The sequence below is a fragment of the Triturus cristatus genome, chromosome 3_2 (assembly GCF_964204655.1).
Source record: "Triturus cristatus chromosome 3_2, aTriCri1.1, whole genome shotgun sequence".
NCBI classification, from domain to species: Eukaryota; Metazoa; Chordata; class Amphibia; order Caudata; family Salamandridae; genus Triturus; species Triturus cristatus.
In genome coordinates this window covers 95,386,053-95,410,660 of record NC_140584.1, presented here as the reverse complement: position 1 = coordinate 95,410,660, position 24,608 = coordinate 95,386,053, and the positions used below count along the sequence as shown (strand labels likewise).

The 24,608-nt window shown below is 42.8% G+C and overlaps 1 protein-coding gene across 1 annotated transcript in view; it reads left to right on the top strand.

Annotated features, from left to right (window-relative positions):
• PDIA5 (protein disulfide isomerase family A member 5) overlaps window positions 1–24,608 on the top strand; it is a 796,394-nt gene that overhangs the window by 555,287 nt on the left and 216,499 nt on the right. Inside the window, exon 12 of the mRNA XM_085647317.1 lies at window positions 9,831–9,901. Coding sequence (XP_085503443.1) covers window positions 9,831–9,901 — 71 coding nt within the window. The remainder of the gene's footprint in view (window positions 1–9,830; window positions 9,902–24,608) is intronic.

Sequence of the window (24,608 nt, the reverse complement as noted above, 5' to 3'; positions counted from 1 at the left end):
TGGCATAGATATATTGTCCTAAATATAATTTAGTAAAATATCATCCCATTAGTTGTAGATTTTTGGTTATTAATTTCAACAGGGCGATATTTCTGTAAACCGCATGATATCTATGTTGAATAATGTTCTGACATAGATTTTGTGGTACCATACCTAAAGACTGCAACCACTGCATAGACCTTAATATCTGAAAAACAAAGACAAATTAAAGGGAAATTAATTGAAAGCATTTCCAAATAAAATCCTAGTTGAAGAGTGAGAAACTTCAGTATGTGTTACTTAGTAAAATGTCCGTTGTTCCATTTGTGCATGCTTTGTTATTAGTTCAGTGACAGTAGTGAGACATGGGACGGTTATAAGTAAAATACGTCATCTGGGAGCTCACGTCACTGATAAGGAAGGAATGTCAGAAGTTCAAGGATTGTGCGGCCGCTCAAGTGGTGCTGGAGAAGCTCCGCCTCAGTAGCCCCGGCTGTGACAGCCTCTACACTGCGAGCGCCTCCTTATGGAGCCTTAAAAACAGCCTCATCATCAGCCATGTTTTTGAAAATGATTATAATGAACTCACCTGAAGCCGCGCTGGTTTAGCAATCGATGGAGCCCGTTGAATCACGGTAATCACCCGCCATCTGTGGCGTCTGAAAGGAGAAGCACGTGCCCCGCACGAAGGTTCCATTCTCGAAGCGTCTCCTGAATTGTAATTGGTTAATAAAGTGCTGGAGGGAAAAAGTGAATGGAGGATTTGTCTTTGATAGTTCATACTTTGAAGGTTCCTCTGCTGACTTCTGGCAATAATACTCAGCTCGTCAAAGCAGTGTTTCAGAGATTAACTCACAGTTCATCAGTTTCTAATATCATTTTGAAGTAAGAAAAATGTGTCTTGGTCTGTTAAAAGGGAACATATATTTTCCAAAATGTTTTGTATGTGGAAGATAGTCAGTTTACAACGGTAAAAGTATAACAAATAAAAGCCCAAAAGAACATACAAAGGTTTACAATTTCCAGTAGACAAAAAAGTAGGGACTGTTTGAATTCTAGAATGCCTCACCTTCACATATACGGGCAACTGGACTTTTAGAAAAGCACAGCCAAGTTGTCTTTTTCCGAATAATTGTCAGTTTTTCCTGAATCGTTATTACTTGCAAGCCCAGACTGACGAATGCAGCTCTTGAATCGGTCGCTTTTCATTCTTCCATATCTTCCTGCATTGTGGAGGCCTTACAGGAGCGTAACTATCATCAGTGGTGCTGCAGGTGCAGTGGCGCCGGGGCCCAAGACTTGAGGAGCATACTGAACCTTATTTTTGCTATATTTTGCTACCCATACTGCATTTAGGGTTCCCATTTCCATTGCTTGACCTAGAGCCCAAATGGACCCTCGCTACATCACTGATCTTACAGGCACTCTGTCACTTTAAAAATCACATTACAACATTGCACCACATTTTAGGAGCAAATAAACAATCCGCCGTGACGCTCGCTACATAAATTCTGAATACTTATTATTTTTGACCTTTTATGTTTCACTCATTACTATTCCTAGAAGTGCCATTTGCTCTTCAGTCGCTTCGCGCCTGCCAAGAAATGTTGTTCTTAACTCAGTTGAGCACCATGGACAGCCTGTGCGCCTCTGCGAAGGCTGTTGTGGTTGTTCGCGCCACCCTGAGCCTTTTCAGACATTTCTGAAGTTGATAACTTGATTGTTGTTTGTTTCCCAGTGTGGCGGGAGCGCGAAACTCTCTCCTCCATCAATCTGTCAAGATCCCCCGCCGGCCGCCCACATTAATCCGTCAGGTACCCTCCCCTGCCCTCCTGCGAGTCAAACCCCAGAACAAATTACAGCCGTGTATACAAAGTCCGAGGCACATCTGGAATTGTCAGCCTGGATTAGACTGTTGCGTGCAGGTGCTAAAATTGAGCAGGGGAGGCGAGACAAAAGAAATAAATCCGATTGATGTTCTGACAGCGGATAAATCATAGGTGTTGTGCAGTACCTGCTCTCTGCATTTTGATGCTGTCCATGTCTTTGATTTTCGACTTATTCTTTCGTTGTCTGTTGGAGAATTGGTTGTTGATTAATGGTACAAGCAGCATGCACTCGCCTCGTTCGTGTTCTGACAGGTTATCCGCAGGGGCGTAACTTTGTCAACAGGACGTGGGTTTTGGGAGGGGGCGAGCGCTTCAGATTTCTCAGCAATCACACTGGCATATCATGTTGACATGCATTATTTGAGAAGCAGGACATGGGGGGGGGGGGACTAAAGGGCAGTGGGAATGAAGCGCAGTGCGGATTGCTAGTTGTACTTAAAACAAAATATTTTGTAAAATAACCAACGTTTTTTAAGAACTTTAAAACAGAGAGGAGAGAGTGTGTGTGCGTGTGTGTGTTGCGTGTGCGCATGCATGTAAAAATCCTTTGTGAAATCTGACAGACACCTCACCATACCCGACTGAAAGCACCTGTTCCAAGATATTTTCCAAATAATACATTTATTGGATGTTGGAGGGGGGGTAACACCCCCTGAAGATACGCCCCTGGTTATCTGCTACGTTGTGTCTTGAAATAGCATACAGGGTCTCCTATTATTTAGCTTTGCATGCCATTAGACCGACTGGTTCCTTGGATGGATGGATGGATGGATGGATGGATGGATGTTGACTGTCCTATTAATTAAAATCATTACAGTACCCCTATCCCCATCCTCCCGCCCCTCAATGTCTCTGTTCTTGAATCAGTTATATGCCGCGGCTCGCCTGTGCTAGTACTCAGTTATTTGCACTTGCTTGTGGGAAGAAATAATAATAATAATTAAAAAAACGAAAGAAGTAAGTTATTATAGATAAAAGAAGATAGACGCCCTGGGTGGACTCTACCTTGAAGCCTTTCGGAGACCCACCCTGCTGCTCCCGTTTGTGGAGTAAAGTGTGCCCTGCTAGTAAAAATATTTGATTGTTAGCCTATCAGGGGAGTAACTTTAGATTATAATGCCTCTTTAATGGCAATCCTGATTTGGTGCGTAAACTTCCCCATTCTGGCTAAATTGTTTGCCTTGGATTCGGAGAAACACAAGTCCGAAGCCTCCCTGCAAGTCCTGAGTCCCTTTGCAATGAATATCGGGCAAAGTAGGCGCTGATGATCGTCATTTAGTTTGGGGCAACAGCACAGGAGGTGGAGCCAAGATTCTTTAATATAGGAACATAGCCTGCACAATACGTTTTGCCCCTTGCGTGCCTAAACTGGATTCAATTCTATGATAAGTAGCATGGTAAGCCTCATGAAGAGTATTTTCCCCCAGATGTGTGTTGTCAAGGCATCGCATAAGTAAGGTTGAGCCTTTCCCTGGATGTATGTTTTATCCAGCGATTCTGTGATAGGGCTGGGACGGAGGGTTGCAACGTCTTTTATGAACGATGTTGCCAGTACCTGCTTGTTCACTGCTTTTTTCAAAGCTGGTAGAGGAATGTCCGGTAGCTGTAAGCTATCTGCGTCAATTCTCAAAGTGTCAATGGCCTGGCCAGGATTGTGGTGCCAGGCAGAGCCTTACTCCTCAAAAACAATCCTCAATTGATGTTTAAGGTAATCTGCTGGTGCCCTCAGGATCCTGATACAAAGCTTTATTAGGTCCCCCTGGGAAGCCAGGTCCGGCCTCCGGAGGCCCAGCTCCAGTCTCAACCTTGCTTTTCTGGCGAGCCTCGGTAGGGGCAGCACTGACTTGTAAGCCTTGGCCTGGGTTGTGATTAAAAACCTATCCAGTGCTCCTGGGAAGGCCAGATGGCCGTAACTGATGGCCGGTAGCAGTTTTGATTTTAGGGCTCTCAGTATTGGCTTGGCGGAAGGGCTTAGCAGGTGGTGGCTTAGTTGTTTCAGTGAGTGGATGCCGCTGTTGGCCTTGGTTCTGAGATCATTTTGGTGGATGTTTGAGTTGGCCCTTTCAGAAAACCAGACCCCAAGGTATCTGTAGGCTGTTACTGCGAGCTTTCCATTTGAATGGATGTTTCCTGAACCCAACTATCTTGGTCTTACTCTGATTGACCAGTAGATGGATATCCTGGTTATAGCGATTCAACGCGTGGAGGGATCTCTGCAGGCCCACCCTGGTGTGGTCCATTATTACTGTATGATCTGCGTATTGCAGAAGAGAGAGTCTCACCCTGCCCAGCTTTGGAGCTACTAAGCTAACCCCTTGCAGGGCAGCCCCCAAATCTGCTGTGTAAAGGGCGAAGAGTAGTGGGGCCAGAACACAGCCCTGTTTGAGCCCATTATTTGTGGGAATTTTAGAGGTCACTGTGATAGAGCTTGTTTTGACCCAGACACGTGTCCCTTCGTAAAGTGATGTTATTGCCTTTAGAAGTTTTTTGGGGATCCCCCAGGTGGTTAATTTCCCCCATAGTCTGGTACGATCTACCTTGTCAAAAGCAGTGCTATAGTCAATGAAGCAGAACAGCGGTGGACTCTTCTTCTTAAGTGCTTGTGTGGACAAATGTGCCAGTGCTATAATATGGTCTATGGTTGATGAGTGTACACTAAAACCTGATTGGTAAAACGTTATAAGGCCTTTTCCTTTTGCCCATGACTCCAGGTCCTTCAAGAGTACTCTGGCGTAGGCCTTCACTTCCAGGTCCAGAAGGGCGACAAGCCTAGAGTTTGATGGCTTTGAGCGGTCTCCTTTCTTGAAGATGGGGAAAAGGACGGAGCCCCTACAGGATTCCAGTGTCGTCACTGTCATAAAGGCGTATTTGAAAAGCGTAGTTAAGACTGCTACCCAGAAGACCTGTGCTGTTTTGAATGCTGGTGCTGGGATCCCATTTGGCCCTGGTGCTCCGTCGGTCCTCATTTTCCTGATAAACGTGATGACGTTGTCGTCTTTTATTGATGTGCCTTGGGGCGTACAAATCCCTACTTCAGGGCTGTTCAATTCGGTAGTTCCTTTGTCCAGGGGGTCTCTCCAGTACAATTGTTTTACATAGTTAATCCAGTCTCCTTCAGCTACCCCATTCTCCTTTGTCATTCCTTGATTGCTCAGCTAATTGATGTGCCTCCACAGTCCGGAGTGATTCTTCTCTTTCATCAGGGAGATCACCTTGAGCCATTCCTTTTCGCTGTGCTCTCTTTTGTTTTGCCATACTTTTTTTCTAGGCTGACCTTAAAGCTGTAATGGAGCGGCCATTGGTTGGTTTGCCCCTTTTTTCTTGGCTTCCAGGGCCCTGCAGAGAGCACGTTTGCACTTTTTATTTATATGGCCTCCGAGGCACGGGTAAGGGTGAAAGAGTTGATGGACATTCTGGGATCCAAGCTTGTGACCTACAAATTAACCACAGACCCTAAGAGGGACCTCATGTGGAGTCCGCATACAGATTATAAGTAAGAAATTTCTGCTGCCATTTTGTGACTCAGGGCTGTGGTGTTATTGCTTGTGCACATTCAGGAGCGTGTCTACAATCGACTACATCTTAGTCAGTGACACTATCACAGCGAGGCTGGTAGATTTTTAAATCGTTGACAGGGCCAAAAGTGATCACAGGCCCCTGAGGGCCATGATACAACTAACGGTTCTTACAGCAATCGCCCTCAAATCAATAGTTGAAACTACAGATGAAGAGAGGCACAAGGTTCTCCATAGGATAAAATGGTCAGCAAAATTTGGAGACAACATGCTAGCATGAATGGAGAAAAGACAGCTCGGCACAAATCGACCAAATCAAACCTCAGCAATAAGCAACTGAGAGAACATCATAGGAGATCTCCACCTAAACCTGGGGAATGCACAACATCAGCTCTTGAGTACCAAACCCTTAATGATTCCCGGAGCTCCACGCCATTCTAAGAATATAAGCTGTCTTGAACCATATTTTAGGCACCTGCTGTACACATAATGTTATTAATGGTAGGTTACTATTGGTGTTAAAATATAAATATTATATGTTTTAAAGTAGGACCTAACAGTTGTATTATTATTTGAATAATGTATACATACAAGTAATACATTGATGCAAAATATGATTACTATCCACCGAATAATATATTTTTAAAAAAAGAATTCCATTTGGAGCACTTTGAATCTACACCCGGATACAGGCCAGTAAGTTCAATAAATTGTAGTTCTCTCTCATCTATCATTTTACTGTTCTTGCTTCTGCTATTAATAACTGTGAAGAAAATTCACCTGCAGTCTGCCCGAGCCCCAAAGGTACATAATTCAGACTGCCTGGTTGAGCCCAACAGGCTGGCTGGTACGTGGTGTAGGAAATGATCTCTGTCTCATTAGACCATAAACACTTCGTCAAAGCCAGTAGGTTTGAATTCCAATTGAGCACTGACTAAAGGACATAACAAAATGTTTTCTGTACTACAACGCATGTACGAGATAAAGGATTAAATGTGTGATGACAGTATGCACTATGTAAAACAGTCCCTCATGCATTCAAATAGAGATGGAATGATACACACAGACTCTCAGTATAAAAAAGTGAAACTAAATGATTGGCAATGCATCAAGCTATTAGATAAAGCTTCTTGAGCAGAAGAATACGTCTGAAGGAAGTTGAACCAGATCTTCTTAGGATGTATATAGAATACCATACATTCACTATAAAGAGGTGCAAGAGCTTTTATACATCAAAACTAAAATTAGGATCGCAGTTGAATTTAGTCTTGCATGTTACCCCAGCAATTTTTATTTTGTTTAGTTATTTGAGGTTTTGAAAAATACCTAGTCAATATTTGACTATAGAGATGAGCTAGAAATACAGTTAACAATACTTGGGTACAGTTTTCCGCAAGGTATTGTTGGGAGTGAGGAACAATGAGAGTGTCCTCTGGTTGGAGGACACTAGTGGACATTATTCCTGCTCGAGTCATTTTCATACATTACGAAAAACATCCGAATTCTGTTTCGTGACATTCAAAATTAATTTTAACTTTTGATAAACAATTGTATTCTTGAGAGTGTCTAGAAAATTAAAAAAGAACAGGTTAATTAGAGTCTAACATTCAGCGGAAAAAACACTGAGAAATTCAGGCTGACCATACTATTCTCAATGATGTTTTTAGGCACAGTTTTTTAAAATTGTTTTTTACATCTATTGTGGTGTGGTGTGAGACATGCTCTCGTGCCGCAGCCAGTATATGTTGTTCCTTTTCTTTTCCAGCACAGTCCTTGTTAATATAGGACTTGTCTGACAGTGCCAGGCCACCAGGTTGTGAATGGGAGGTGTAAAATATTAATAATATGTTATAAATGGATGTCAGAGTACCCAGTCATCAATGTTTATTCAGTCCATATGCTTGGTTATGTGTCTATGACGTATGAATATATCCCCCCATAGTTATTATGTTTCAATGGAATTTGATTTCCACAAATGGCTGGCATGCCAGTGCCCGCCACTTGACTTGTCTTGAAGTGTAAATACAGTTATCGGGCCCGGAGAAGGGCATTGAGATGGATTTTAAATGGGCTATGGACTTTTGGCTACATTCCTAAATTTAAAATCATACTTCAGATCTCTCCTTTACAGTGTTAATTTTTATATTTCATTACTTATTCTAGTCGATGTTGGTTAGGGGAATTAGTGAGGCATCTGGGCTAGAGTGGAAATCTCATTAAGAAAAGGAAGACGGGCTTCTCTAACCAAGCTTGAGAGGCTTGCTGAGGTGTAGAGGGAGACTAAGGACAGGAGGTTTCCTGGGATTTTCCCAGGACAGATCACAGGGTTGACTTTCATTGGTCAGCTCTATTTTCCTCTGCGGGCCCTTTTGGGTATTTTTCTACAACTGTTTTCACAACAGTAAGGAATTTTTTTGTAGTCGGGGTTGGACTAATAACCAGAGCATGGGATCATTGGTTCAGGAGAGCGCTGACTATGAAAAAAGCATGCAGCGGCTTGGATTTACAGGATGGGCTTCTTATTATTGCACAACAATTAAGGAGTCTTGCTTATCGTGGGTGGCATCACTTTGTAGGAAAAGAGGGATTAGAGGTACACATTAGATAGGTCAGTGTTGGTTTGGGTGTACACACTAGTCTTATGCTGCCCTTTTTAAACATTGGTTATCAATTCAAGTCTCGCAAAGTGGAAAGATAAATTTCCTGCATTGCCTTACAATAAAAAAAAATCAGTGCTTTCTCAGCGGCACAAGATACCAGCACAGATCTGAATCTGTCCCCTGGACATTGTTCTTGTTGTATTTCTTCTTACTAGCTTCTCTGAGTAGCTGTTTGATTAGAAGCACTAACTATGCTGATAAGAGTTTCTTCCATGTATTAATCATGAGACTGTCCTATCTTCAGTCTTAAACCAAACCCCCTCCTTTTTCACATGGGCAGATACAGTCTCCCGCGCATCACAGATTTTAGATAATCAGATGTTTGCCATAGTCTTCTTACTATTCTTTTTGAAGTTTTATCTCATCTTCTGGACAATGCAGTTTTTTGGGACCATGATCTAGATTGACCTCGAATTTGTGTATGTTTGGGCTTATATTCCCAAAATTCGACACTCCTTATGATATATTCATATTGGTTATTTATAAACAGGGCTCATAGTTTTCCAGCTAGCGTTTTCTTTTTGCACCAGATTCATTTCTATGTTATCCACTCAATTCTTTAGTCATATATATATGGGGTGCTTCCGTAGTACAGCATTCTTCTGTATACGTAAGAGATCCAGGCACAAAATAAAGTTATTTCTTGTGCAGTTGCGTGCAACAGTTACATCAAAAAAGTCCTGTAATCATCTTAGCTGCAATTTTATGTTATTGTCTCGAGGGTCACTACCTTGACCTGCTATTGCACCAGATTCACGACATCAACTAGCTTCTCTTTGAAAAAGTGTTTAACATAATTGTCTGCTATTTCAATGCCAATTACTTAATCCTTCACCTATAGTGACCCAAGACAAAACTTAACCCTGATACTGTTCGCTATGCTAAATGTATTTATGTATATTTAATTTAAATAAGCAACATTAGCCTAACTCACTTCTAACCCTAGAACTAAATTCAGTGACATTATATGAACATAAATAGTAATATATATATATATATATGTAAAATATAATGAAATAAATTACATTAGTTTAACTCTGAAAGCTATCTGTAAATTACATGTATTACACTAAATTTAATTAGTAACCTTTGGCTACTTGTGATGCTAACCCTAACGAAACCCAAAATACATGAAATACAATTCACCTTCATTAGTTACCTTACCCAGCTATAATGCAAACCGTTTTTTTTTCAAGTATCCTTATCCTGCTACAACCCTAAGGCAAACCCTATTGTGTTTTTATTTTAATTATGTAAAAGAGGTAGCCTTTGCTCAGGAGTTAAGGTTAAAGGGTATAGTGATTATAGGTGTGAGATTTTGCGCTGAATGTACTGGGGTAAGAGCATAGGGCCAAGGGTTCTGGTACAGGGTTAAGGGTTTGACGTACACGATTAAAGGGGTTTAATGCTAAGGTATACATTTAAGAAACTAAACATTTAACCATAGCTTAACCCAGATCTTTTCGGAATTCTCATCTTTTTGAGTATTTCCTTGGTATAATATTTGTACTTTCATGTAGTGACGCACCCTTATCACTCATGGTTTGAAAATACCATCGGAGACAAACTAACCTGTATCAGCGACCGCGATTCATTTTTCACAGTACGTTACACAGCGGCCCACGCCTTGGGCTAGTAAGACAAAAAGAAAAGAAAGATGCAGGTAATCATTAATTGGTACCTTCCTGAGCTTTGCCTACATTATGGAAGACATTTGTAACATTAATGCTTTAAATAAACCACAAACATTATTTGACAATCTTCTTAACTTTGTAATTGTCTTGCAGGGTGTGGGCACTGTAAGAAAATGAAACCTGAGTTTGAGAAGGCGGCAGAGGAGCTCAGTGCATCCAATGATGTAAGCAGATTTCCTTCCTTTTTTATATTTGGTGGTTCTGATATCTTAGAATTGAGCATTAACTAGTGTTATGGTCTCTAAGGATGCATAGCACCACAGCATGTCTTGTTGTTACTCTTACTTACACATTGGTTACCTGTGGACAGATCAAAGAACAATTTAAGAAAGTGAGGAGTTTGATTGAAACTTTGAAGTTTTTTTATGAGGACGTCACTGTCAGGATAGAAGCGGGAGAAAAAACTGTCTTTTTTAAAAAAACTGTCTATTGCATTTTTCAAAAAAATATGTTTCCCTCACCACCCCCCCACCCCCATCCAAGCAAACAAAAAACAATAGAATTAGATAACCAGATACAGGTTAAGTTAGTAGCCCGGAGATATAGTAAGACTTAGATGTATACTATCAACATCACAACACATCAAAGAGCCCATAAGAAAAATGTATTCCTGTCTTTGGGATATAAGCCACTCCCTCAGAGAGGCCCAGATTTGAAGCCCCCTTTTCCAAGCTCGGAAACCTTTGTGTGCATATACGACCATCTCGATATGATACACTGAGATTAGCCGAGCCAACCAGTGATTAAATGATAGAGAGTGCCATGTCAAGCCAAGCTGTTGCCAGGCACAGTTTAAGTACCGCCACAGCTAAAAATAAAAACGGAGCTATGGGGAGAGCTGAGGGAAGAGCCTCTTGCTCCTGTACTCCCAACAAGATCAGTTGGGGGAGTAACCTTGATCCGCAGGTTTAATTGTACCTCGCAAAAATGAGATATCTCCATTCTCAGATTCACTAGACCCGGACATCCTGTCGGCATATGCACCAGATCTGCCCCTGTTTCCAGATGCCATGGACAGTTTGTGCCAGAAAATCCCATTTATTTACAAATTTTAGCCGGAGTGATATATAAATTAAACCAAGTCTTGTAATGTTGGATCTGAAGGTTGGTCGATATAAGTATTGACCGGGCTAATTCTAAGGAGGAGTGGGCGTCCTCCTCTGTTGATTGTAGTGACCTCGCCCATCGAGCAGTATGCTTCTCTATATCCTCCCCATCCTATCATTTAATAGTTTATATATGTCTCCAATCATAGCTTTGTGCCTAGCTAGTACATCTACAAGTTGACACCTGTTAAACCCCTCCCACCTCCCCCTTTCTTCCCTATAAAATCTCTAATTTGCAGGAATTTCAAGAATTTGTTATTCCCTTAGAGGAACTTACTCCTCTGAAGTTGTGAAACTATTATCAATAAAGAAATCCCCAAAAATAAATGGACCAAGATTTGTCCTCCATCGCTTAAATACAGGTTGTGAAATATATCCGGTAAGAGAGGGTTATCATAAAGAGGGGTATAGAAACTGAAGCGACCAGTCCTGAACTTTTTCCTTACACTAGTCCATACTCTGAAAGCATATATAAGTGTCTTAAACCTAACCTTTTTAAAATAGCCAAACTCTAATTGCCGGAACAAGCAGCCGCGAACCACAGCTCCAAGGGTTAATTCAAAACATGAGGGAGCAGTATTTCGACTGAGCTCTTCTTGAGGTGGATCAAACAGGGGTATTAATTGTTGTAGTGATGAGGCCCAGTAATATAACCGGAAGTTTTGTAAGGCCCATCCGCCCCGTTCCCTCGGAAGGGAGAGGAACTTCAGGGCCTGTCGTATGCCCAGAGAAACCGTCCAATCATACTGTCCAAAGCCTTGAACCAAGAATTATCCACCTCAAGGGGTATAGCCCTAAGGAAATACAAAACTCTTGGAAGAAACATCATTTTGATTAAGTTGCACCTTCCAATCGGGGAGAGCCTAAGATTATTCCATCTTGACAGCTCGGCTTTGGTTTTATTAATTAACGGACCTAAATTGCCCTTAACCACATCATCCGGATCAGCAATAATATTAACGGCCATGTATATTGTGTATCCTCAAACTTACTGTTTTCATTTATAGGTATTTGGATTTTATCCCTATTAAGTCTGTATCTCTTAATGGGTCCAAAGCAATCGGCTTCCTCTTCAATCTCCCTGACTGCTTCGCTAGGGCCGGGGGTAACAATCGCAAGGTCGTCTGCGTAAGCTAGAATTTTACTCTCCCAGCCCCTAGTTGCCATTGGTAAATTAAGGCATTACCTTGAATCCGGAGGATTAAAGGGTCTATATAGAGGGCAAATAACAAGGGAGAGCACGGGCATCCTTGCCTTGCCCCCTGCTGGATTTGAACCATTTCTGATTCCCCCCCCATTAGAGAAATTTTAGCCATAGGTTTGATATACAGCATCTTAACCCACGCTATAAAATCTGCGCCAAGGCCCTTCTTCTCTAGTATCGCCCACAACTAGGGCCAGCAGACCCTATCAAACGCTTTCTCAGCGTCTAATAACAATAACGCCATAGAGTCTCCTTGGATTTCGCCCACATCAAATAGTGATTACCGTGCGAATGTGGTCTGTAGTGCCCATTCCCAGAATAAAACCGTGTTGTACGGGTGAGACAATTTTTTTTAATAACCTTAGATAGTCTTGAGGCTAGGATGTTAGTGAAGAGCTTAGTGTCAGAGTTGATTAGTGTAATGGGCAGATAAGATCCTAGCTGATTCACCGTTTTTCCCTTTTTAAGGAACACTACCATCCTGGCTGAAGTCCATGAATATGGAGGAGAATTGCCCTTCTGAATGGCCAGAAATACCTCTAATATAAGATTAATGAGGGTGGAGGCGCAAACTTTGTAAAATTCCCCCGGTATGAATTCTGTCCCCACGGCTTTTCCAGATGTTAATCCCGACACTGCTGCTGTGATTTCTTCATTTGATTTGGGATTTATATAGCGCATGGCTACCCTAAGGCTTCTAAGCGCTGGTGATGAGTGCTATGGTAAGAACGGAGCCCATTAGTGGTTTAAGGGAAACAGCCAGATCTTCAGTTTTTTCCTGAAGTCAGTTCATTTTGCAACATTCTTTGATCAAGAGGGAGCTTGTTCCACAGTTTAGGAATCAGGTGTGCAAAGGATCTACCTCCCATCTTGATTTTTTGATTCTGTTGGTGCGGAGGAGTTGTAAACTCAAGGACCTTAGTAGTCTTGGGGGAGGGGGGTGGGGGGGTGGGGACATGCGCAGATATAACATTTCTGAGTTTTTGCGGGTCTTTATTATTTACTGCCCTGTGAGCAATGCAAAGGGGCTTTAACTTTACTCTCGCAGCAATAGGCAGCCAGTGGAGTTGTTTAAGGGATTCTCTTACCGATATGTGTCTAGGGAGTTTGAGCAGGAGCCTTGCCGCCGCGTTCTGCACAGTCTGAAGCCTCTTGATCACGTACTTAGGTGAGTCTAGGTAAAGGAAGTTACCATAGTTACCATAGTCCAGACGGGAGATTATCGGAGACTGCAGGATGGTTTTCATTAGTTGTTCTGGGATAAGTTCCAGTATCTTTCTGAGCATTCTTAGAAGCCTGAAGCAGATACCAGGCCATTTGTTTGCCTGTAGGTTCATTGCGAGGGAGCTGTCCAGCCAGATACCTAAGTTTTTCATAACCAATTTAGGAACCGGTGGGTCCCCCATGCAGGATGGCCAGTTACTCAGTGGCCTGGGAATGGTCATGTTACCTAGAATCATGAGTTGTGTCTTTTCACCGTTCAGTTTTAGGTAGCAGTTCGACATCCAGTGGACCAATTTATTCAAGCAAGGGCCCAATTGTTGATTACCTTGATTGGTGCCATTGGACAGAGAAACAGTCAGCTGGGTGTCGTCTGCATACGATACACCTGTGATGCCAAACTCCTGCGTGATAGTGGCAAGCTGTCTTACGTATATATTGAATAGCCTGGGGCTAAGGGAGGAGCCCTGTGGCACTCCGAATTTCATTGGCAGGCTATCAGAGAAGCAGTCCTGGTCCATCACTTAGAAAGACCAGTCGTCCAGAAAAGAGCTTAGCCAATCCATTGCTTTGTCCCAGATGCCTATTTCCCTCAATCTGTTTTTTAGTATGGCATGATTGACCGTATCAAAGGCCGCACTGAGGTCGAGTAGGATGATGGCGGCAGACCCTACATTATCTAATATGGCTTTAAGTTCCTCCGTAACTGCCAGGAGCGCTGCTTCTGTGCTATGTAGGGCACTGAAACCCATCTATGTAGGGTGGAGTACATTGTTCTCCTCAAGGTAGTTAACTAATGTCTGATTAACATGCCTTTCCAGGAGCTTACCGAGGAGAGGGAGTAGCGAGATAGGTCGCAGGTTGAAAAGGATGGCAGGATCCAGTTGGTTTTTTTAAAAAATAGGTCTAATTACGGCATGCTTCCAAGATTGGGGTACCAGGCCTGACTCGAGTGACTTATTAAGAATCCTTATTATAGGGAAAGTATGACCTCAGTCACCTTGAGAAGGGTGTGTGGGGGTGCTGAGTCTAACGGGGAGCCTGATTTAACAGACTTGATCACCTCGAGGATGGCCTCCTCCTCAAGTTTGGGGAATTGTGATAGACTTGGGAATGAAGCCGGTTTACCAACCTCATCATACTCCTCTTGAGCTGGCTCAGTGGAGCTTTGAAACAGACTGTATATGTCTGTCACTTTCTTGTGAAAGAAGGATGCAATTTGGTTGCATCTTTCTTTAATGGCCTTAGGATATCCATTAGTTTCTTGAGGAGTAGTCAGAGTTTTGACAAAAAGAGCAAATATTTTAGTTCTTTATGATATGATCTGATAGAGGTTTTGTAATTATGTTTTAGTACATGATTGTACTCCTTTCTCCAGTCCCTTTCTAATCTCTTGCATAGCTTCTTCAGTGTCAACAGGTTGTTATTGTACCATGGGGCTTTCCTGGACTAAGATTTTTGGTTAGGCATTTTTTTCAGTGAAGCACACGTCACCAACGACTGGCCAATCCAGTTTTCCCATTGCTGGTAGTCCTCCTCTATACTGCTAGCAGGATTGGGCTTTGTGTTTTTCAGGGCGCTTGAACAAGAATCTGAATCGATTTTAGACCAACTCCTAGTGGCAATGGTCTCGGCCTTGCTCTTGGTCTGTTTGGCAGGTTTGGATAGTCCAAACCGAATAAGGCAGTGGTCGGACCAGGAGACTGAGATGACCTGGGGGTCATTTGAAAATATAAGGTCCACTGTGTGCCCTTTGTAATGTGTCGGTGTAGAGACCAGTTGGGCCCTGCCCAGACTATCCATAGACACCTGATCTAAATATAACTCTATCCCTTCTGAATCAACTTTCTCCTCAGCATACAGTTTCTGGTAGAATCTTTGGGAGGGGGAGCGTATCCCCCCTCCTTCAGAAATGGGACCCAGCTCGGGATCTACATTTGTTTAATATCGCTGTGTGTTGCCTGTTGTCTAGCGTGAAAAGCTAAGGTATGTCCCACCTTTTCACTCAATTCATAGGTTTTATTTTTCCATTCCATGTATTTTTCAGACTCTTTTTTTAGCCGAAATATCCCCTATTGCTGTTTTGGCTAATATAACCTGAAGCAGGGCTGCTTAGATGTCAAGACATCTGGTAACAGCCTCCATCAGGCCTGCCTCAGCCTGTGCTAGTCCCTGATAGTCCCTGCAGTTGGTGTTTCTCTTTTTTCTGCCTATTACAGCTATATCTCACAGTTCCCCCACAAATCCCGGCTTTAAAAGTGTCCCAAACTACTTCAATGGGAGCAGTCCCTAGATTTTCAGCCATAAATAGCAGAATCCACTCCCTAATATATGAAATAAACTCCTCATCCAGCAGCAGCGCCCTTTCAAATGACCATCCCCCTTTAGATTGTAAAGTAGCATGAATATCATGTTCTAACACAAGGTGATTATGGTCGGACATCACCTGTGGATATTTAAATATGCGAGAGTCGGAAATCAACCTACTGGATATAAAAAAAGTAGTCTAGGCGCGCACTGACCTAATTAGAGACAGAATGATAGGTATAGCCTGGGTCTAGTGGTTTTTTATCATCCCACATGTCAGGTAGCCCATGTAGATTAACCAGCTGAGCCAATGCCCAGAAGACCTTGGGCTTACGCCCTTGATACATCGCAGCACTTGATAACAAGTCCTCCCTTTTTAGATTAATATTGAAATCCCCACATACGATTAGAGGCATAGGCCACCCCACCAATTCAGCACTAATCCAGTCCAATAGTGCCGAATCATCTGTAACAGGGCCATATATAGAACAAAGTGTAAACCCCCCTCCATCATGAGTGCATTCTACAATGGCCCATCTTCCGAATTTTACTGTCTTAGATCAATTTAATCGAATCTTGCCTTTACGTGTGAGTATCGCCACCCCACCAGTGTGGGTACCTTGCAACATCCTGGAGATAACTTGATACCCAGTGAGTTGCAATAGATGCTCTGAGACCGTTCCACATGGGTTTCCTGAATAGAGAGTATATCAGCTTTTAAGTACTGCACATCAATATTAACCCTTTATCTCTTCCGAAAATTATTTAAGCCACAGATATTAATTGAGGCAATTTTTAAACTAATTATTTTTTAATACAAAAAAAAGTGCCTGAAGGTTATCGACCACAAACTCAACCCCTAACCATGCATGGATCCCCCCCATCTGGATCGCTCCCCAATCCCGTCCCCCTCCCACTCCCCCATATCATGAGCAAAAGGGTCACTCCTGACCCTGGTGATGGTGCTAACCCACATGCCGCTTCTACTTCCAGCGCCCCCTGCCCTGAACCACTCACTCCCTTGTCAAGCCCAGAAAATGGAGAAAAAAAAGTGAAGAGGGGAAAAAAAAAGGAAGAAAAAGGGAAGAAAAGATCCAACAACAAAGGGGGAAAGCTCCCAATACAGCGAGCCTAGACAGACCTTTAAAGAATTCTCAAGACATATTTTCAAGGAAAGAGAAATCCCCTAAGAGGAGGAGTTCAGTATGACCTAACAGAATACTCATTTTATGCCAGAGGTGAAGAAATACATGAAGGAAGTCTTTTATCAGCCCGGTCCAGTTTCGGAAGAGATTTCTTTCAAATATTCTTGTGCCTTGACCTCCGAGAGAAAAGTCTGGGTATTTCCTTTAAAGATCACCTTGAGATGGGAAGGATTTAGCAAAAATACTTGACATCCAATCTGTTGAAAGGGAGAAAATAACTGCTGGAGTCTCCATCTCGTCTCGACTGTCACATGGCAAATGTCTGGGCGGACAAAAAAGGTATGCCCGTCATATGATCTCTTCGCCTCCATTACCAAAGTAAACAAGGATAGCTCTTGAACGTTCTAGCTGGAGAGAGGAGTTTTGCTTGGGGGTCAGGGGAAACCAGTGGACCCTTTGAACTTCAGCCTCCCATTCCCATTGGGCAAGATCTGGCAAGGCACCCTTAAGCAGCTCCAGCATGAAGTTTCTGATGTCGCTTCGCTCACCATTTTCTGCGAGGCCGAGAAACCGCAAGTTGTTTCTGCGCTGCCGGTTCTCTAAATCCTTCATCTTCCACATCACATCGATAAGCTGTGTTTCTTGTAGCTTTTGTTTTTTCTCGACTGTTGCAACCACTGCTTTTGCTGCTGCTGTGCGCTCCTCCACTAAGGTGACCTGCTCTGCAATCTCAGGGCAAATTCTGTTGACTTTTAGCACTGCGCCTTGTATCTTCTTTGTGGCTAGATGTGCTCTCTTATGTTCAACCCTTGTCTCGGATTGCATCTGCTTCAGCATAGAGAAGATTGTGTCCAATGTGGGAGCAGGATTCATATCAGGTAGTGGAGCCCCCCATGGCGTGCCAGATCTCTCTCCCTCCACATCGCTATAAACCTGGTGGGTTGCCAAATAATCCCAATTCAATTGTTTGGAGGTGCTTAACTCCGGTCCGGAGTCCTTTTCGCCCCTTCTTGCTCTTTCACTCTGTCTTTTTGAAAGGGAGAGACGTTTTTGCATCAAGGGTTTCACCTTTCCCCCACTCTGGCTATCCCCCAATGAATAAGGAGCAGAGTCATCATCAGTCATTTCCTCACTAAGGCCTGAGAGATCTGAGTCATCAGTCAAAGAATAGAATTTTTCGGCTGCTTCGGGGTATCCTCCTACTACCCCTAGATCCTGACCCATCCCCGGGTGACAGCACTTGTCACCCCTATAATGCAGCCGTACTGGGTATCAATCCCTGTGCCCCGGCCCTGGCCTCAGCCCCTGCCATTTCTCCCATATCAGTGAAATTTCCCCTTTCCTTTTCAATTTCCTTTTGGCACAATGTACCAGTCCCCACTGTCTCTGAAATAGTACTATGTTCAGCTACCAAGGGTGTAACCGGGGGGAGAGGGGCAACGGGAAGTACAGGTGGAGAGGACTAACCCTGCTCCTTCGGGTGTAGCCCAGTGCGTTTACCAGAGAAGAGTTCTGGGATTGGTGGTTGCCTTTCTTTCTCTGGGGCAGCCAAGGTTCCTTGAAGTTTTGACAGTGCATCATCTTTCAGACCCTCTTTGCCACTGAGGGGTTTTCCATACGAGGCGGCAGCTCCTGCTGCTTCCCCTGCCTTGCGCGCTGTCAGCCTCTTGCTGTGCATAGCCACGCTAGCAGGCAGGGCCCCCAGGAGCTCTGCCCATTCCTTTAGCGGTTTGACAGCCTTTGGCAGCATTCCAGGACTCCGTAGCGGTTGAGACTGAGAGAAGCTTGAGTTGCCGTGAACCGCTGCTCTCCAGGCAGTCCTGCCCGAAGCCAGCAGCCTGCGCGCGTATCCAAGATGACGTTGGAGCTCCACACCGGCATGCTCGAGGAATGAGGTAAGTGTCCGCATCGGCGCTGGCAGTCCAGAGCGAGGGGGGGGAGCAGCTACTGCGGCGAGTTAGGTGGTGGCCATCTTGCCCAAAAAAGAAAAACATGTCTTAATGTGCTCTGAACAAGCTTGCATGCTACTCAATCTGAAGTTAACCTACAGAGATCATCCAAATGCCTCACAAAAGTACTTTGTCTCACCTTTTTGGACCTCAGCTGAGCGCAAGGCTTAACTCGGAAAAAGGTGCTTAGGAGAAAAAGGAGCAAGCACAATACTACAAACACAACAGTAAAATGTCAATATTTAAAACATGAGCAATCATGACAGTTGTTAAGTTAACTGTTTCAAAGGTTTTGTGATTGCGGTGTCATAACAAAGGTTTATTATGGGGATCCATTATAGTCCACTGTGGTTAAAAATTTCCCAAATAATACTAATAATTTGCTTCAAGGAGAAAAGTTGAGCTACAAACTGGCCAGGTTATTTAGTGGTGAAGGAGGGACTTTCTTAGATAAGTTGCTTTCACTGTGGCAAGCATTCTAGAAAAAAGTGGTAAAAGGGTGGCAACTCTGCTAGAGAGTTCTATGCCCTCTCAACCACTACAGTGAAGACGAAGTGGACACTTGAAGAAAAAACTGAAGAAAATTCTCTGAAAGTTAACTGACTCTGCCAAAGGGCAAAGTGAGATGTGAGGTTCTGGGATCTAGGCGGGATTTGCTTTTGGTCAGTAAGGTGTATTTAGTAAAGTCACATTATTTTCAAATGAGATTGCCACTGTGTCCTCTGTAGAACTCTGGGATGTTCACAAATTATTCCACTTATTCTTCTGAAAGTTATGTAGGTGACTGGTCGCTTTATCTCGTCCATCCCAATACATTCTAGTTTTCATCCCCCACTGTTGTGTGAATGAAAGCAGCTGCTCAAGGCTTCTCCCTCTTCTGCTATTCTGTCTCAGGCTACTGAGGTTATACAGGCAGATTCTTCCTTCCTTCACAGGTTAGGAGGATGGGTCACCAAAGCTTCCAAGATCTTTGCTTGCTTTAGACAATGCTGACCGATAACTTCAAACATGAGGTTGAAGTATGCCAGCGGGTCTTGAGATAGGTCACTAAACTGCTGGTGGCAGCCTGAAAGAAAGCCTTAGCCCTGTTGGCAAGAAGGGATTTTGATGGAAATAACATTCTGTTGTGTCCCCCGATTTAGCATTTTGTTGTAAAATCTCTGACCTAGATTGGTTGCATTTCCAGCCCGTGTAGTAGCAAATTCAGCAAATCCTAAGAAATTATGCAAGCCTCTACTTCTCAGATGCATACTGTTGGGAAGTCCCACCGAATTGCGTTCCATTTCTCAGTGCCAGCAGGTTCCACTTCCTGTTGGAAAACCAGAGAGACTGCAAAGTTTGCTGGCAAAGTATTGTTACAAAGGTTCACGTTTGTAGGGTAAATAGATGAGATACCTAAGTGTCACGGCTGGGTCATCCCCACCTCAAACATTTCTCAAATGTGTAAACTGCCTTAGGAAATGAGCTTTGAGAACAAACTTAGTTACAATTGAAGGTTTATGAGGGTGAGGCAGCTTTCTCTCCCAGTAAATTCAAGAAAAACTTGAAAGTGTTTAATTACCTGTGCTTGTTCAAATAAGGTTGCCAAAGTCCCATGGTGCAGCGAGCAGGAAGAGGAGGTGTGCAGATGAATGGAGCCAGTAGAAAAAAGTGTAAGGAAGTTGGGGCACCTCTTCTTTTACGTAACTTCTCAGACCCAGTCACAGCCGGGAGCCTGGCGCTTAGTCCCTCAATGTCACAACTTCAATATGAGGCCGTGGCCTCAGGCAGATAATTGGGGTTTGGTGGACCAGCTTGAGGGGTGCACAAGTTACAACAAGTGAAGGGCAAGGCCACCTTACTGCTGAAGGGGGAAGCACTTGAGTTCTTGAAGCCATTGCTTGTGATGTTAAGTAAGGCATTGTTTCTCCTCACACTGTGGATGTTTTTTGTCTCTCCAAAAAGTCACCTGTTGCGTTTCTCTACCTCTCCCCCAATGCCGTTCTTGTAAATAGCTCCACCAATGGCGGATGCTTACCTAATTTTTTAGGCCGAGACTGGGCAGCGCATGCGCTACTCTGCAATGCATGCTGTATTGAGGTAAGGACTTGAAGCTCCACCCATTATTTTTCATTGGCTTGTGTCAGTCCACTGTAAACTGTGGCTGTTCATTGGTCAAAAGGCTTAGTAGTCCCTCCTTAGTACCGCCTTGTCTCATTTTGTAACCTCCCAAGGCGACACCCCCTGTTAAGCGTGTTGTTACTCAATAGGCTTTAATTACAGCCTCCGAGCACTATTTTCTCAAAAACCTTTGTCAGACATGCTCTCGCCTAACGCTTTTGTAAAATTATTTTTATTTCATGCATTTGCAATGCAATAGGTCTCGTATTTCCGAGTTTAAGCTATTGACATAAATCACAATGCCTTTTATTTATGTTTTAAAAACAACACAAATAAAAGGCATTGAGACTTACAATGCCAATAGGTCAAACTCTTGTAAATGAGAGACCAATTGCATTGCAAATGCTTGTCTTTCTTTGAGGAGTGACTGCACAGAAGGCCCAGGGAAGTGAAACTCTGAAAACCTTCAACTACCTACCCAGAAGTTCATATCAGTCAAATACCGAAATCCCACTTCCCAGGCTCACCACTTAAATTTGTTGAGTCTTTTTCTTTTAAAGACCACTTATTCACTAAACCCTTACCTTGCCAGAATGCAACGACTCACTCATCCCTGTCCTTATCAGAAAGCAGTTGTGAATCGATTTATTATTGATGAAACTCACGCAGCATGATGAATCATGGATTGGGTGTGTCTGAACCGGTCAGTGTGAATCCCTAGAGACCATGACATGGGAAACGTATAGAGAGATCAACGGGAGGAGAACCCAGTGTGGCTGTTGTGACTGTCTATCATAGCTCTAGAGTTCAAACCATCAAAAACTTCTTTTAATGATGTCTAGATTACACCAACAGCGTCTTTATAGACTCCATGTTTATTCGCCCTCTCTGAATAAGTCTATGTATTACCTTATTTACACTATACAGACATCTGTTGGAGTTACTTTACAATTTAAATTAATACAAATACGAATAAATGCCACATGAGAAATCATTTGTCTGGCACATAACTAAAACCCCATGTAGGGAACGTATCGCAACAATATCGCCATAACCATCATTAGTTTCCCATCGGACAAAAATGATAAAATTTAAATCTCAGAATATTCCCCCCACGACCCCAACGTTCACCTTCCAACAACAGTAAAGTGTCTGTCATTAATCGGTACGCATGCGCTCTGCCTTAGGTATGTGTGTGCAGGGCAGTGCCAACCGAGACGCTTCACAGGTAAGAACTTCTCCAATAAGGTAGATTTTGTGTATTTATTCCTATCTCTTTACATTCACTCCCTAGAGGACAAACTCTCATTTAGGACAGCGAGAGAGTAATGTTCAACAATCATGTTGGTGCCCAGAAGCCATAGCAGTGGCAGTAGCTCTCTTAACAAAGGCGCATAACATTACATTACGAAAAAAGATGAATGTGACCATTGTTGTTTTCAGTAGCGCTGTGAGTAGTGGGGTACTTCATATAAAACCAAAGAGAAGCCATAGAGAAGAGACATTTGGCACCCTATAACATAGGGTATAATTGGCTGGTGGGCTGAGAACGGTATGGTCACGTTAGAGGAAGAAAAAGGACAGGAGGGGAGAGGTACAGGACTGATCAGGAACAGACAAGACCTAATGCAGGCAACAGGAAAGAAAACTCTTTACTGATAGATAACTGCTACACATACCATCAAGCCAACAGAACCACCGCCCAATTCCATATCTAGCGAGTGCATGTTGAGAAGTACTCTGGTGAGGTTACTTCCTTTGATACAGTATTTGAATTGTCTACATTAAAACCGTAAGTGATAGTCAAGACATTCAACACTTCCTGATGTAAATTACTGGAAGGTCAGTGCCCCTTTTATAATTACCTGTAAGAAAGTGTGATTATTTCATGAACTACTGTCAAATGAAGAAATTATTTCTGAAGAAGAAGTTCTGTTTGTCCTTTGACGTTCATGTGACTGAGTGAACTTCTGCAATCAGTCTTGAGATATGTTAGCCAATTCACTGGTCCCGGCAAGGATCTAAGACACACAGGTCTGAATCTGTCTTGGAACCGACTCAGCCTTTTATTCTTCCATGGTTGATAAAGTAAGACTCTTAAGTAGGATAATGGTACTTCTGAGGTTGGTCAAGATGTATGGAAGCATCACATCAAAGTACTGAACTGTAACATACTGTGATCTTGGGACATACTTCATCCTGTGATAAGTAACATAGCCTGAACTGTAATTTTGACAAAGGGCAGATAAGGGTGCATTTTAAGATGTTGGTTGAGTTCCTAAAGCTAATTTTCTGATTCTCTTTAGCAATTAACAGGTATTCACACCTCTGCTACATTTCAGTGGGTGATTGCTTGTGGGCACCAGTGGCTGAATGTTTCACCAAAGGAATATTTCAGTCTCCTGTTGGCTGTAAGTTGCCACTTATAAGGGCTCTGTTCTCATTAGTTTGTGCATGAGTGGATGTCAAAGGAATAGTTCCCTGCAAAGACAGTAGTGAGGAAAAGCTGACATAGAAAAAAAAGAATGAAGAATTATAATCTTTGATATAAAATCCATATCTGACTGTTCTCGCGTTCCCCAAGGGAGTCTATGAAAATGGCTTCCACAGCCTAAACTCATTGGTAATGCACATATCTAACCAAACGACGAGCACATTCCGTCTTCAGCAATAACAAAAAATAAAAGAGAGACTATTTAGAGTCCTGAATTTTCTAAAGGAAAATGATTCAATATATTTAGGACGCTGCTTGGTATATGCATACCTATTCTAATGTTTGTCCCTCGAGGGGGCAGGAAGTCAAAAGAGGCAGCTGAGGGTTCAGGAAATTTGCACATCCATATTAAAAGCTCGGAAATAATTGATCTTGCTTAGATAACAAAATTATTTCCACTTTCTGCCTTCGAAGTTCCTGCAATAGTTAACCACCAACCTTGGAGTAGCGTGCTAATCAGCAAGAGCACTTCAGCGTGGGTCACCCTGGAGCTTATATTGGCCAACGACCAGCCTTCATTGAACTTGAGGTTTTGCGACACTACGGGTAGCAAAAAAGAAATCTGCTGAAGTGAGTCAGTTACGTAAAGCAATACTCATTCACACTTCATGGAATATACAAGGTGGATTGATACTGAGGAAAGGGGCGATTGGGGGCACCATCGTTAAATGTGTTGGTGTTTTAAAGAAATGTTTCAATTTGCAATTACAATACAATGATCGAAGCACTGTTGGATATATTGTGCGCCTTTATCACAATTCGACCAATGTGGAAATTGTACAACTTCTTTTTTTTCTAATTTAAAGAAAAGCACTTCAATGCCTCGGCTGGGGAAGTAAGCGCTATATAAATCCAGTTGCAATACATATGAATGTATCTTTTGAGTCTGTCATCTGAAGCACTATGACACTGACAGAATCTTACTTTCATGTGTATGATCCATTAAAAAGACAAAGTGTCTTCGTGTCAGTTTGGCATTCTGATTTACCCAGCGACATTGTGACAAAACGATTTGCTTACCTCTAAACGCTGGAATTGTATTCTCATTTTGAACCTCGGAGAGGAGAGCGGCTGCCCTGCACTCGGGCGCTGCTCTCTGGTTAGAATTTGTTTTGTTCTACTGCAGCAATATTTGTTCTGTGATAGGAGCATATATATATATGCATATATATATATATATATATATTCACTTAAAAAACCATAGGTTTCACACATGTTATAGTTAGCTGGGCATTTCCCTCGTAAAAAAACAATGAAATTCCCCCGTTATAGTTAGTGCAGGCAAATATAACTCACGCGACCGCAATCCGCTGCTGATGACGTCAGATATTAAATCACTGTATTT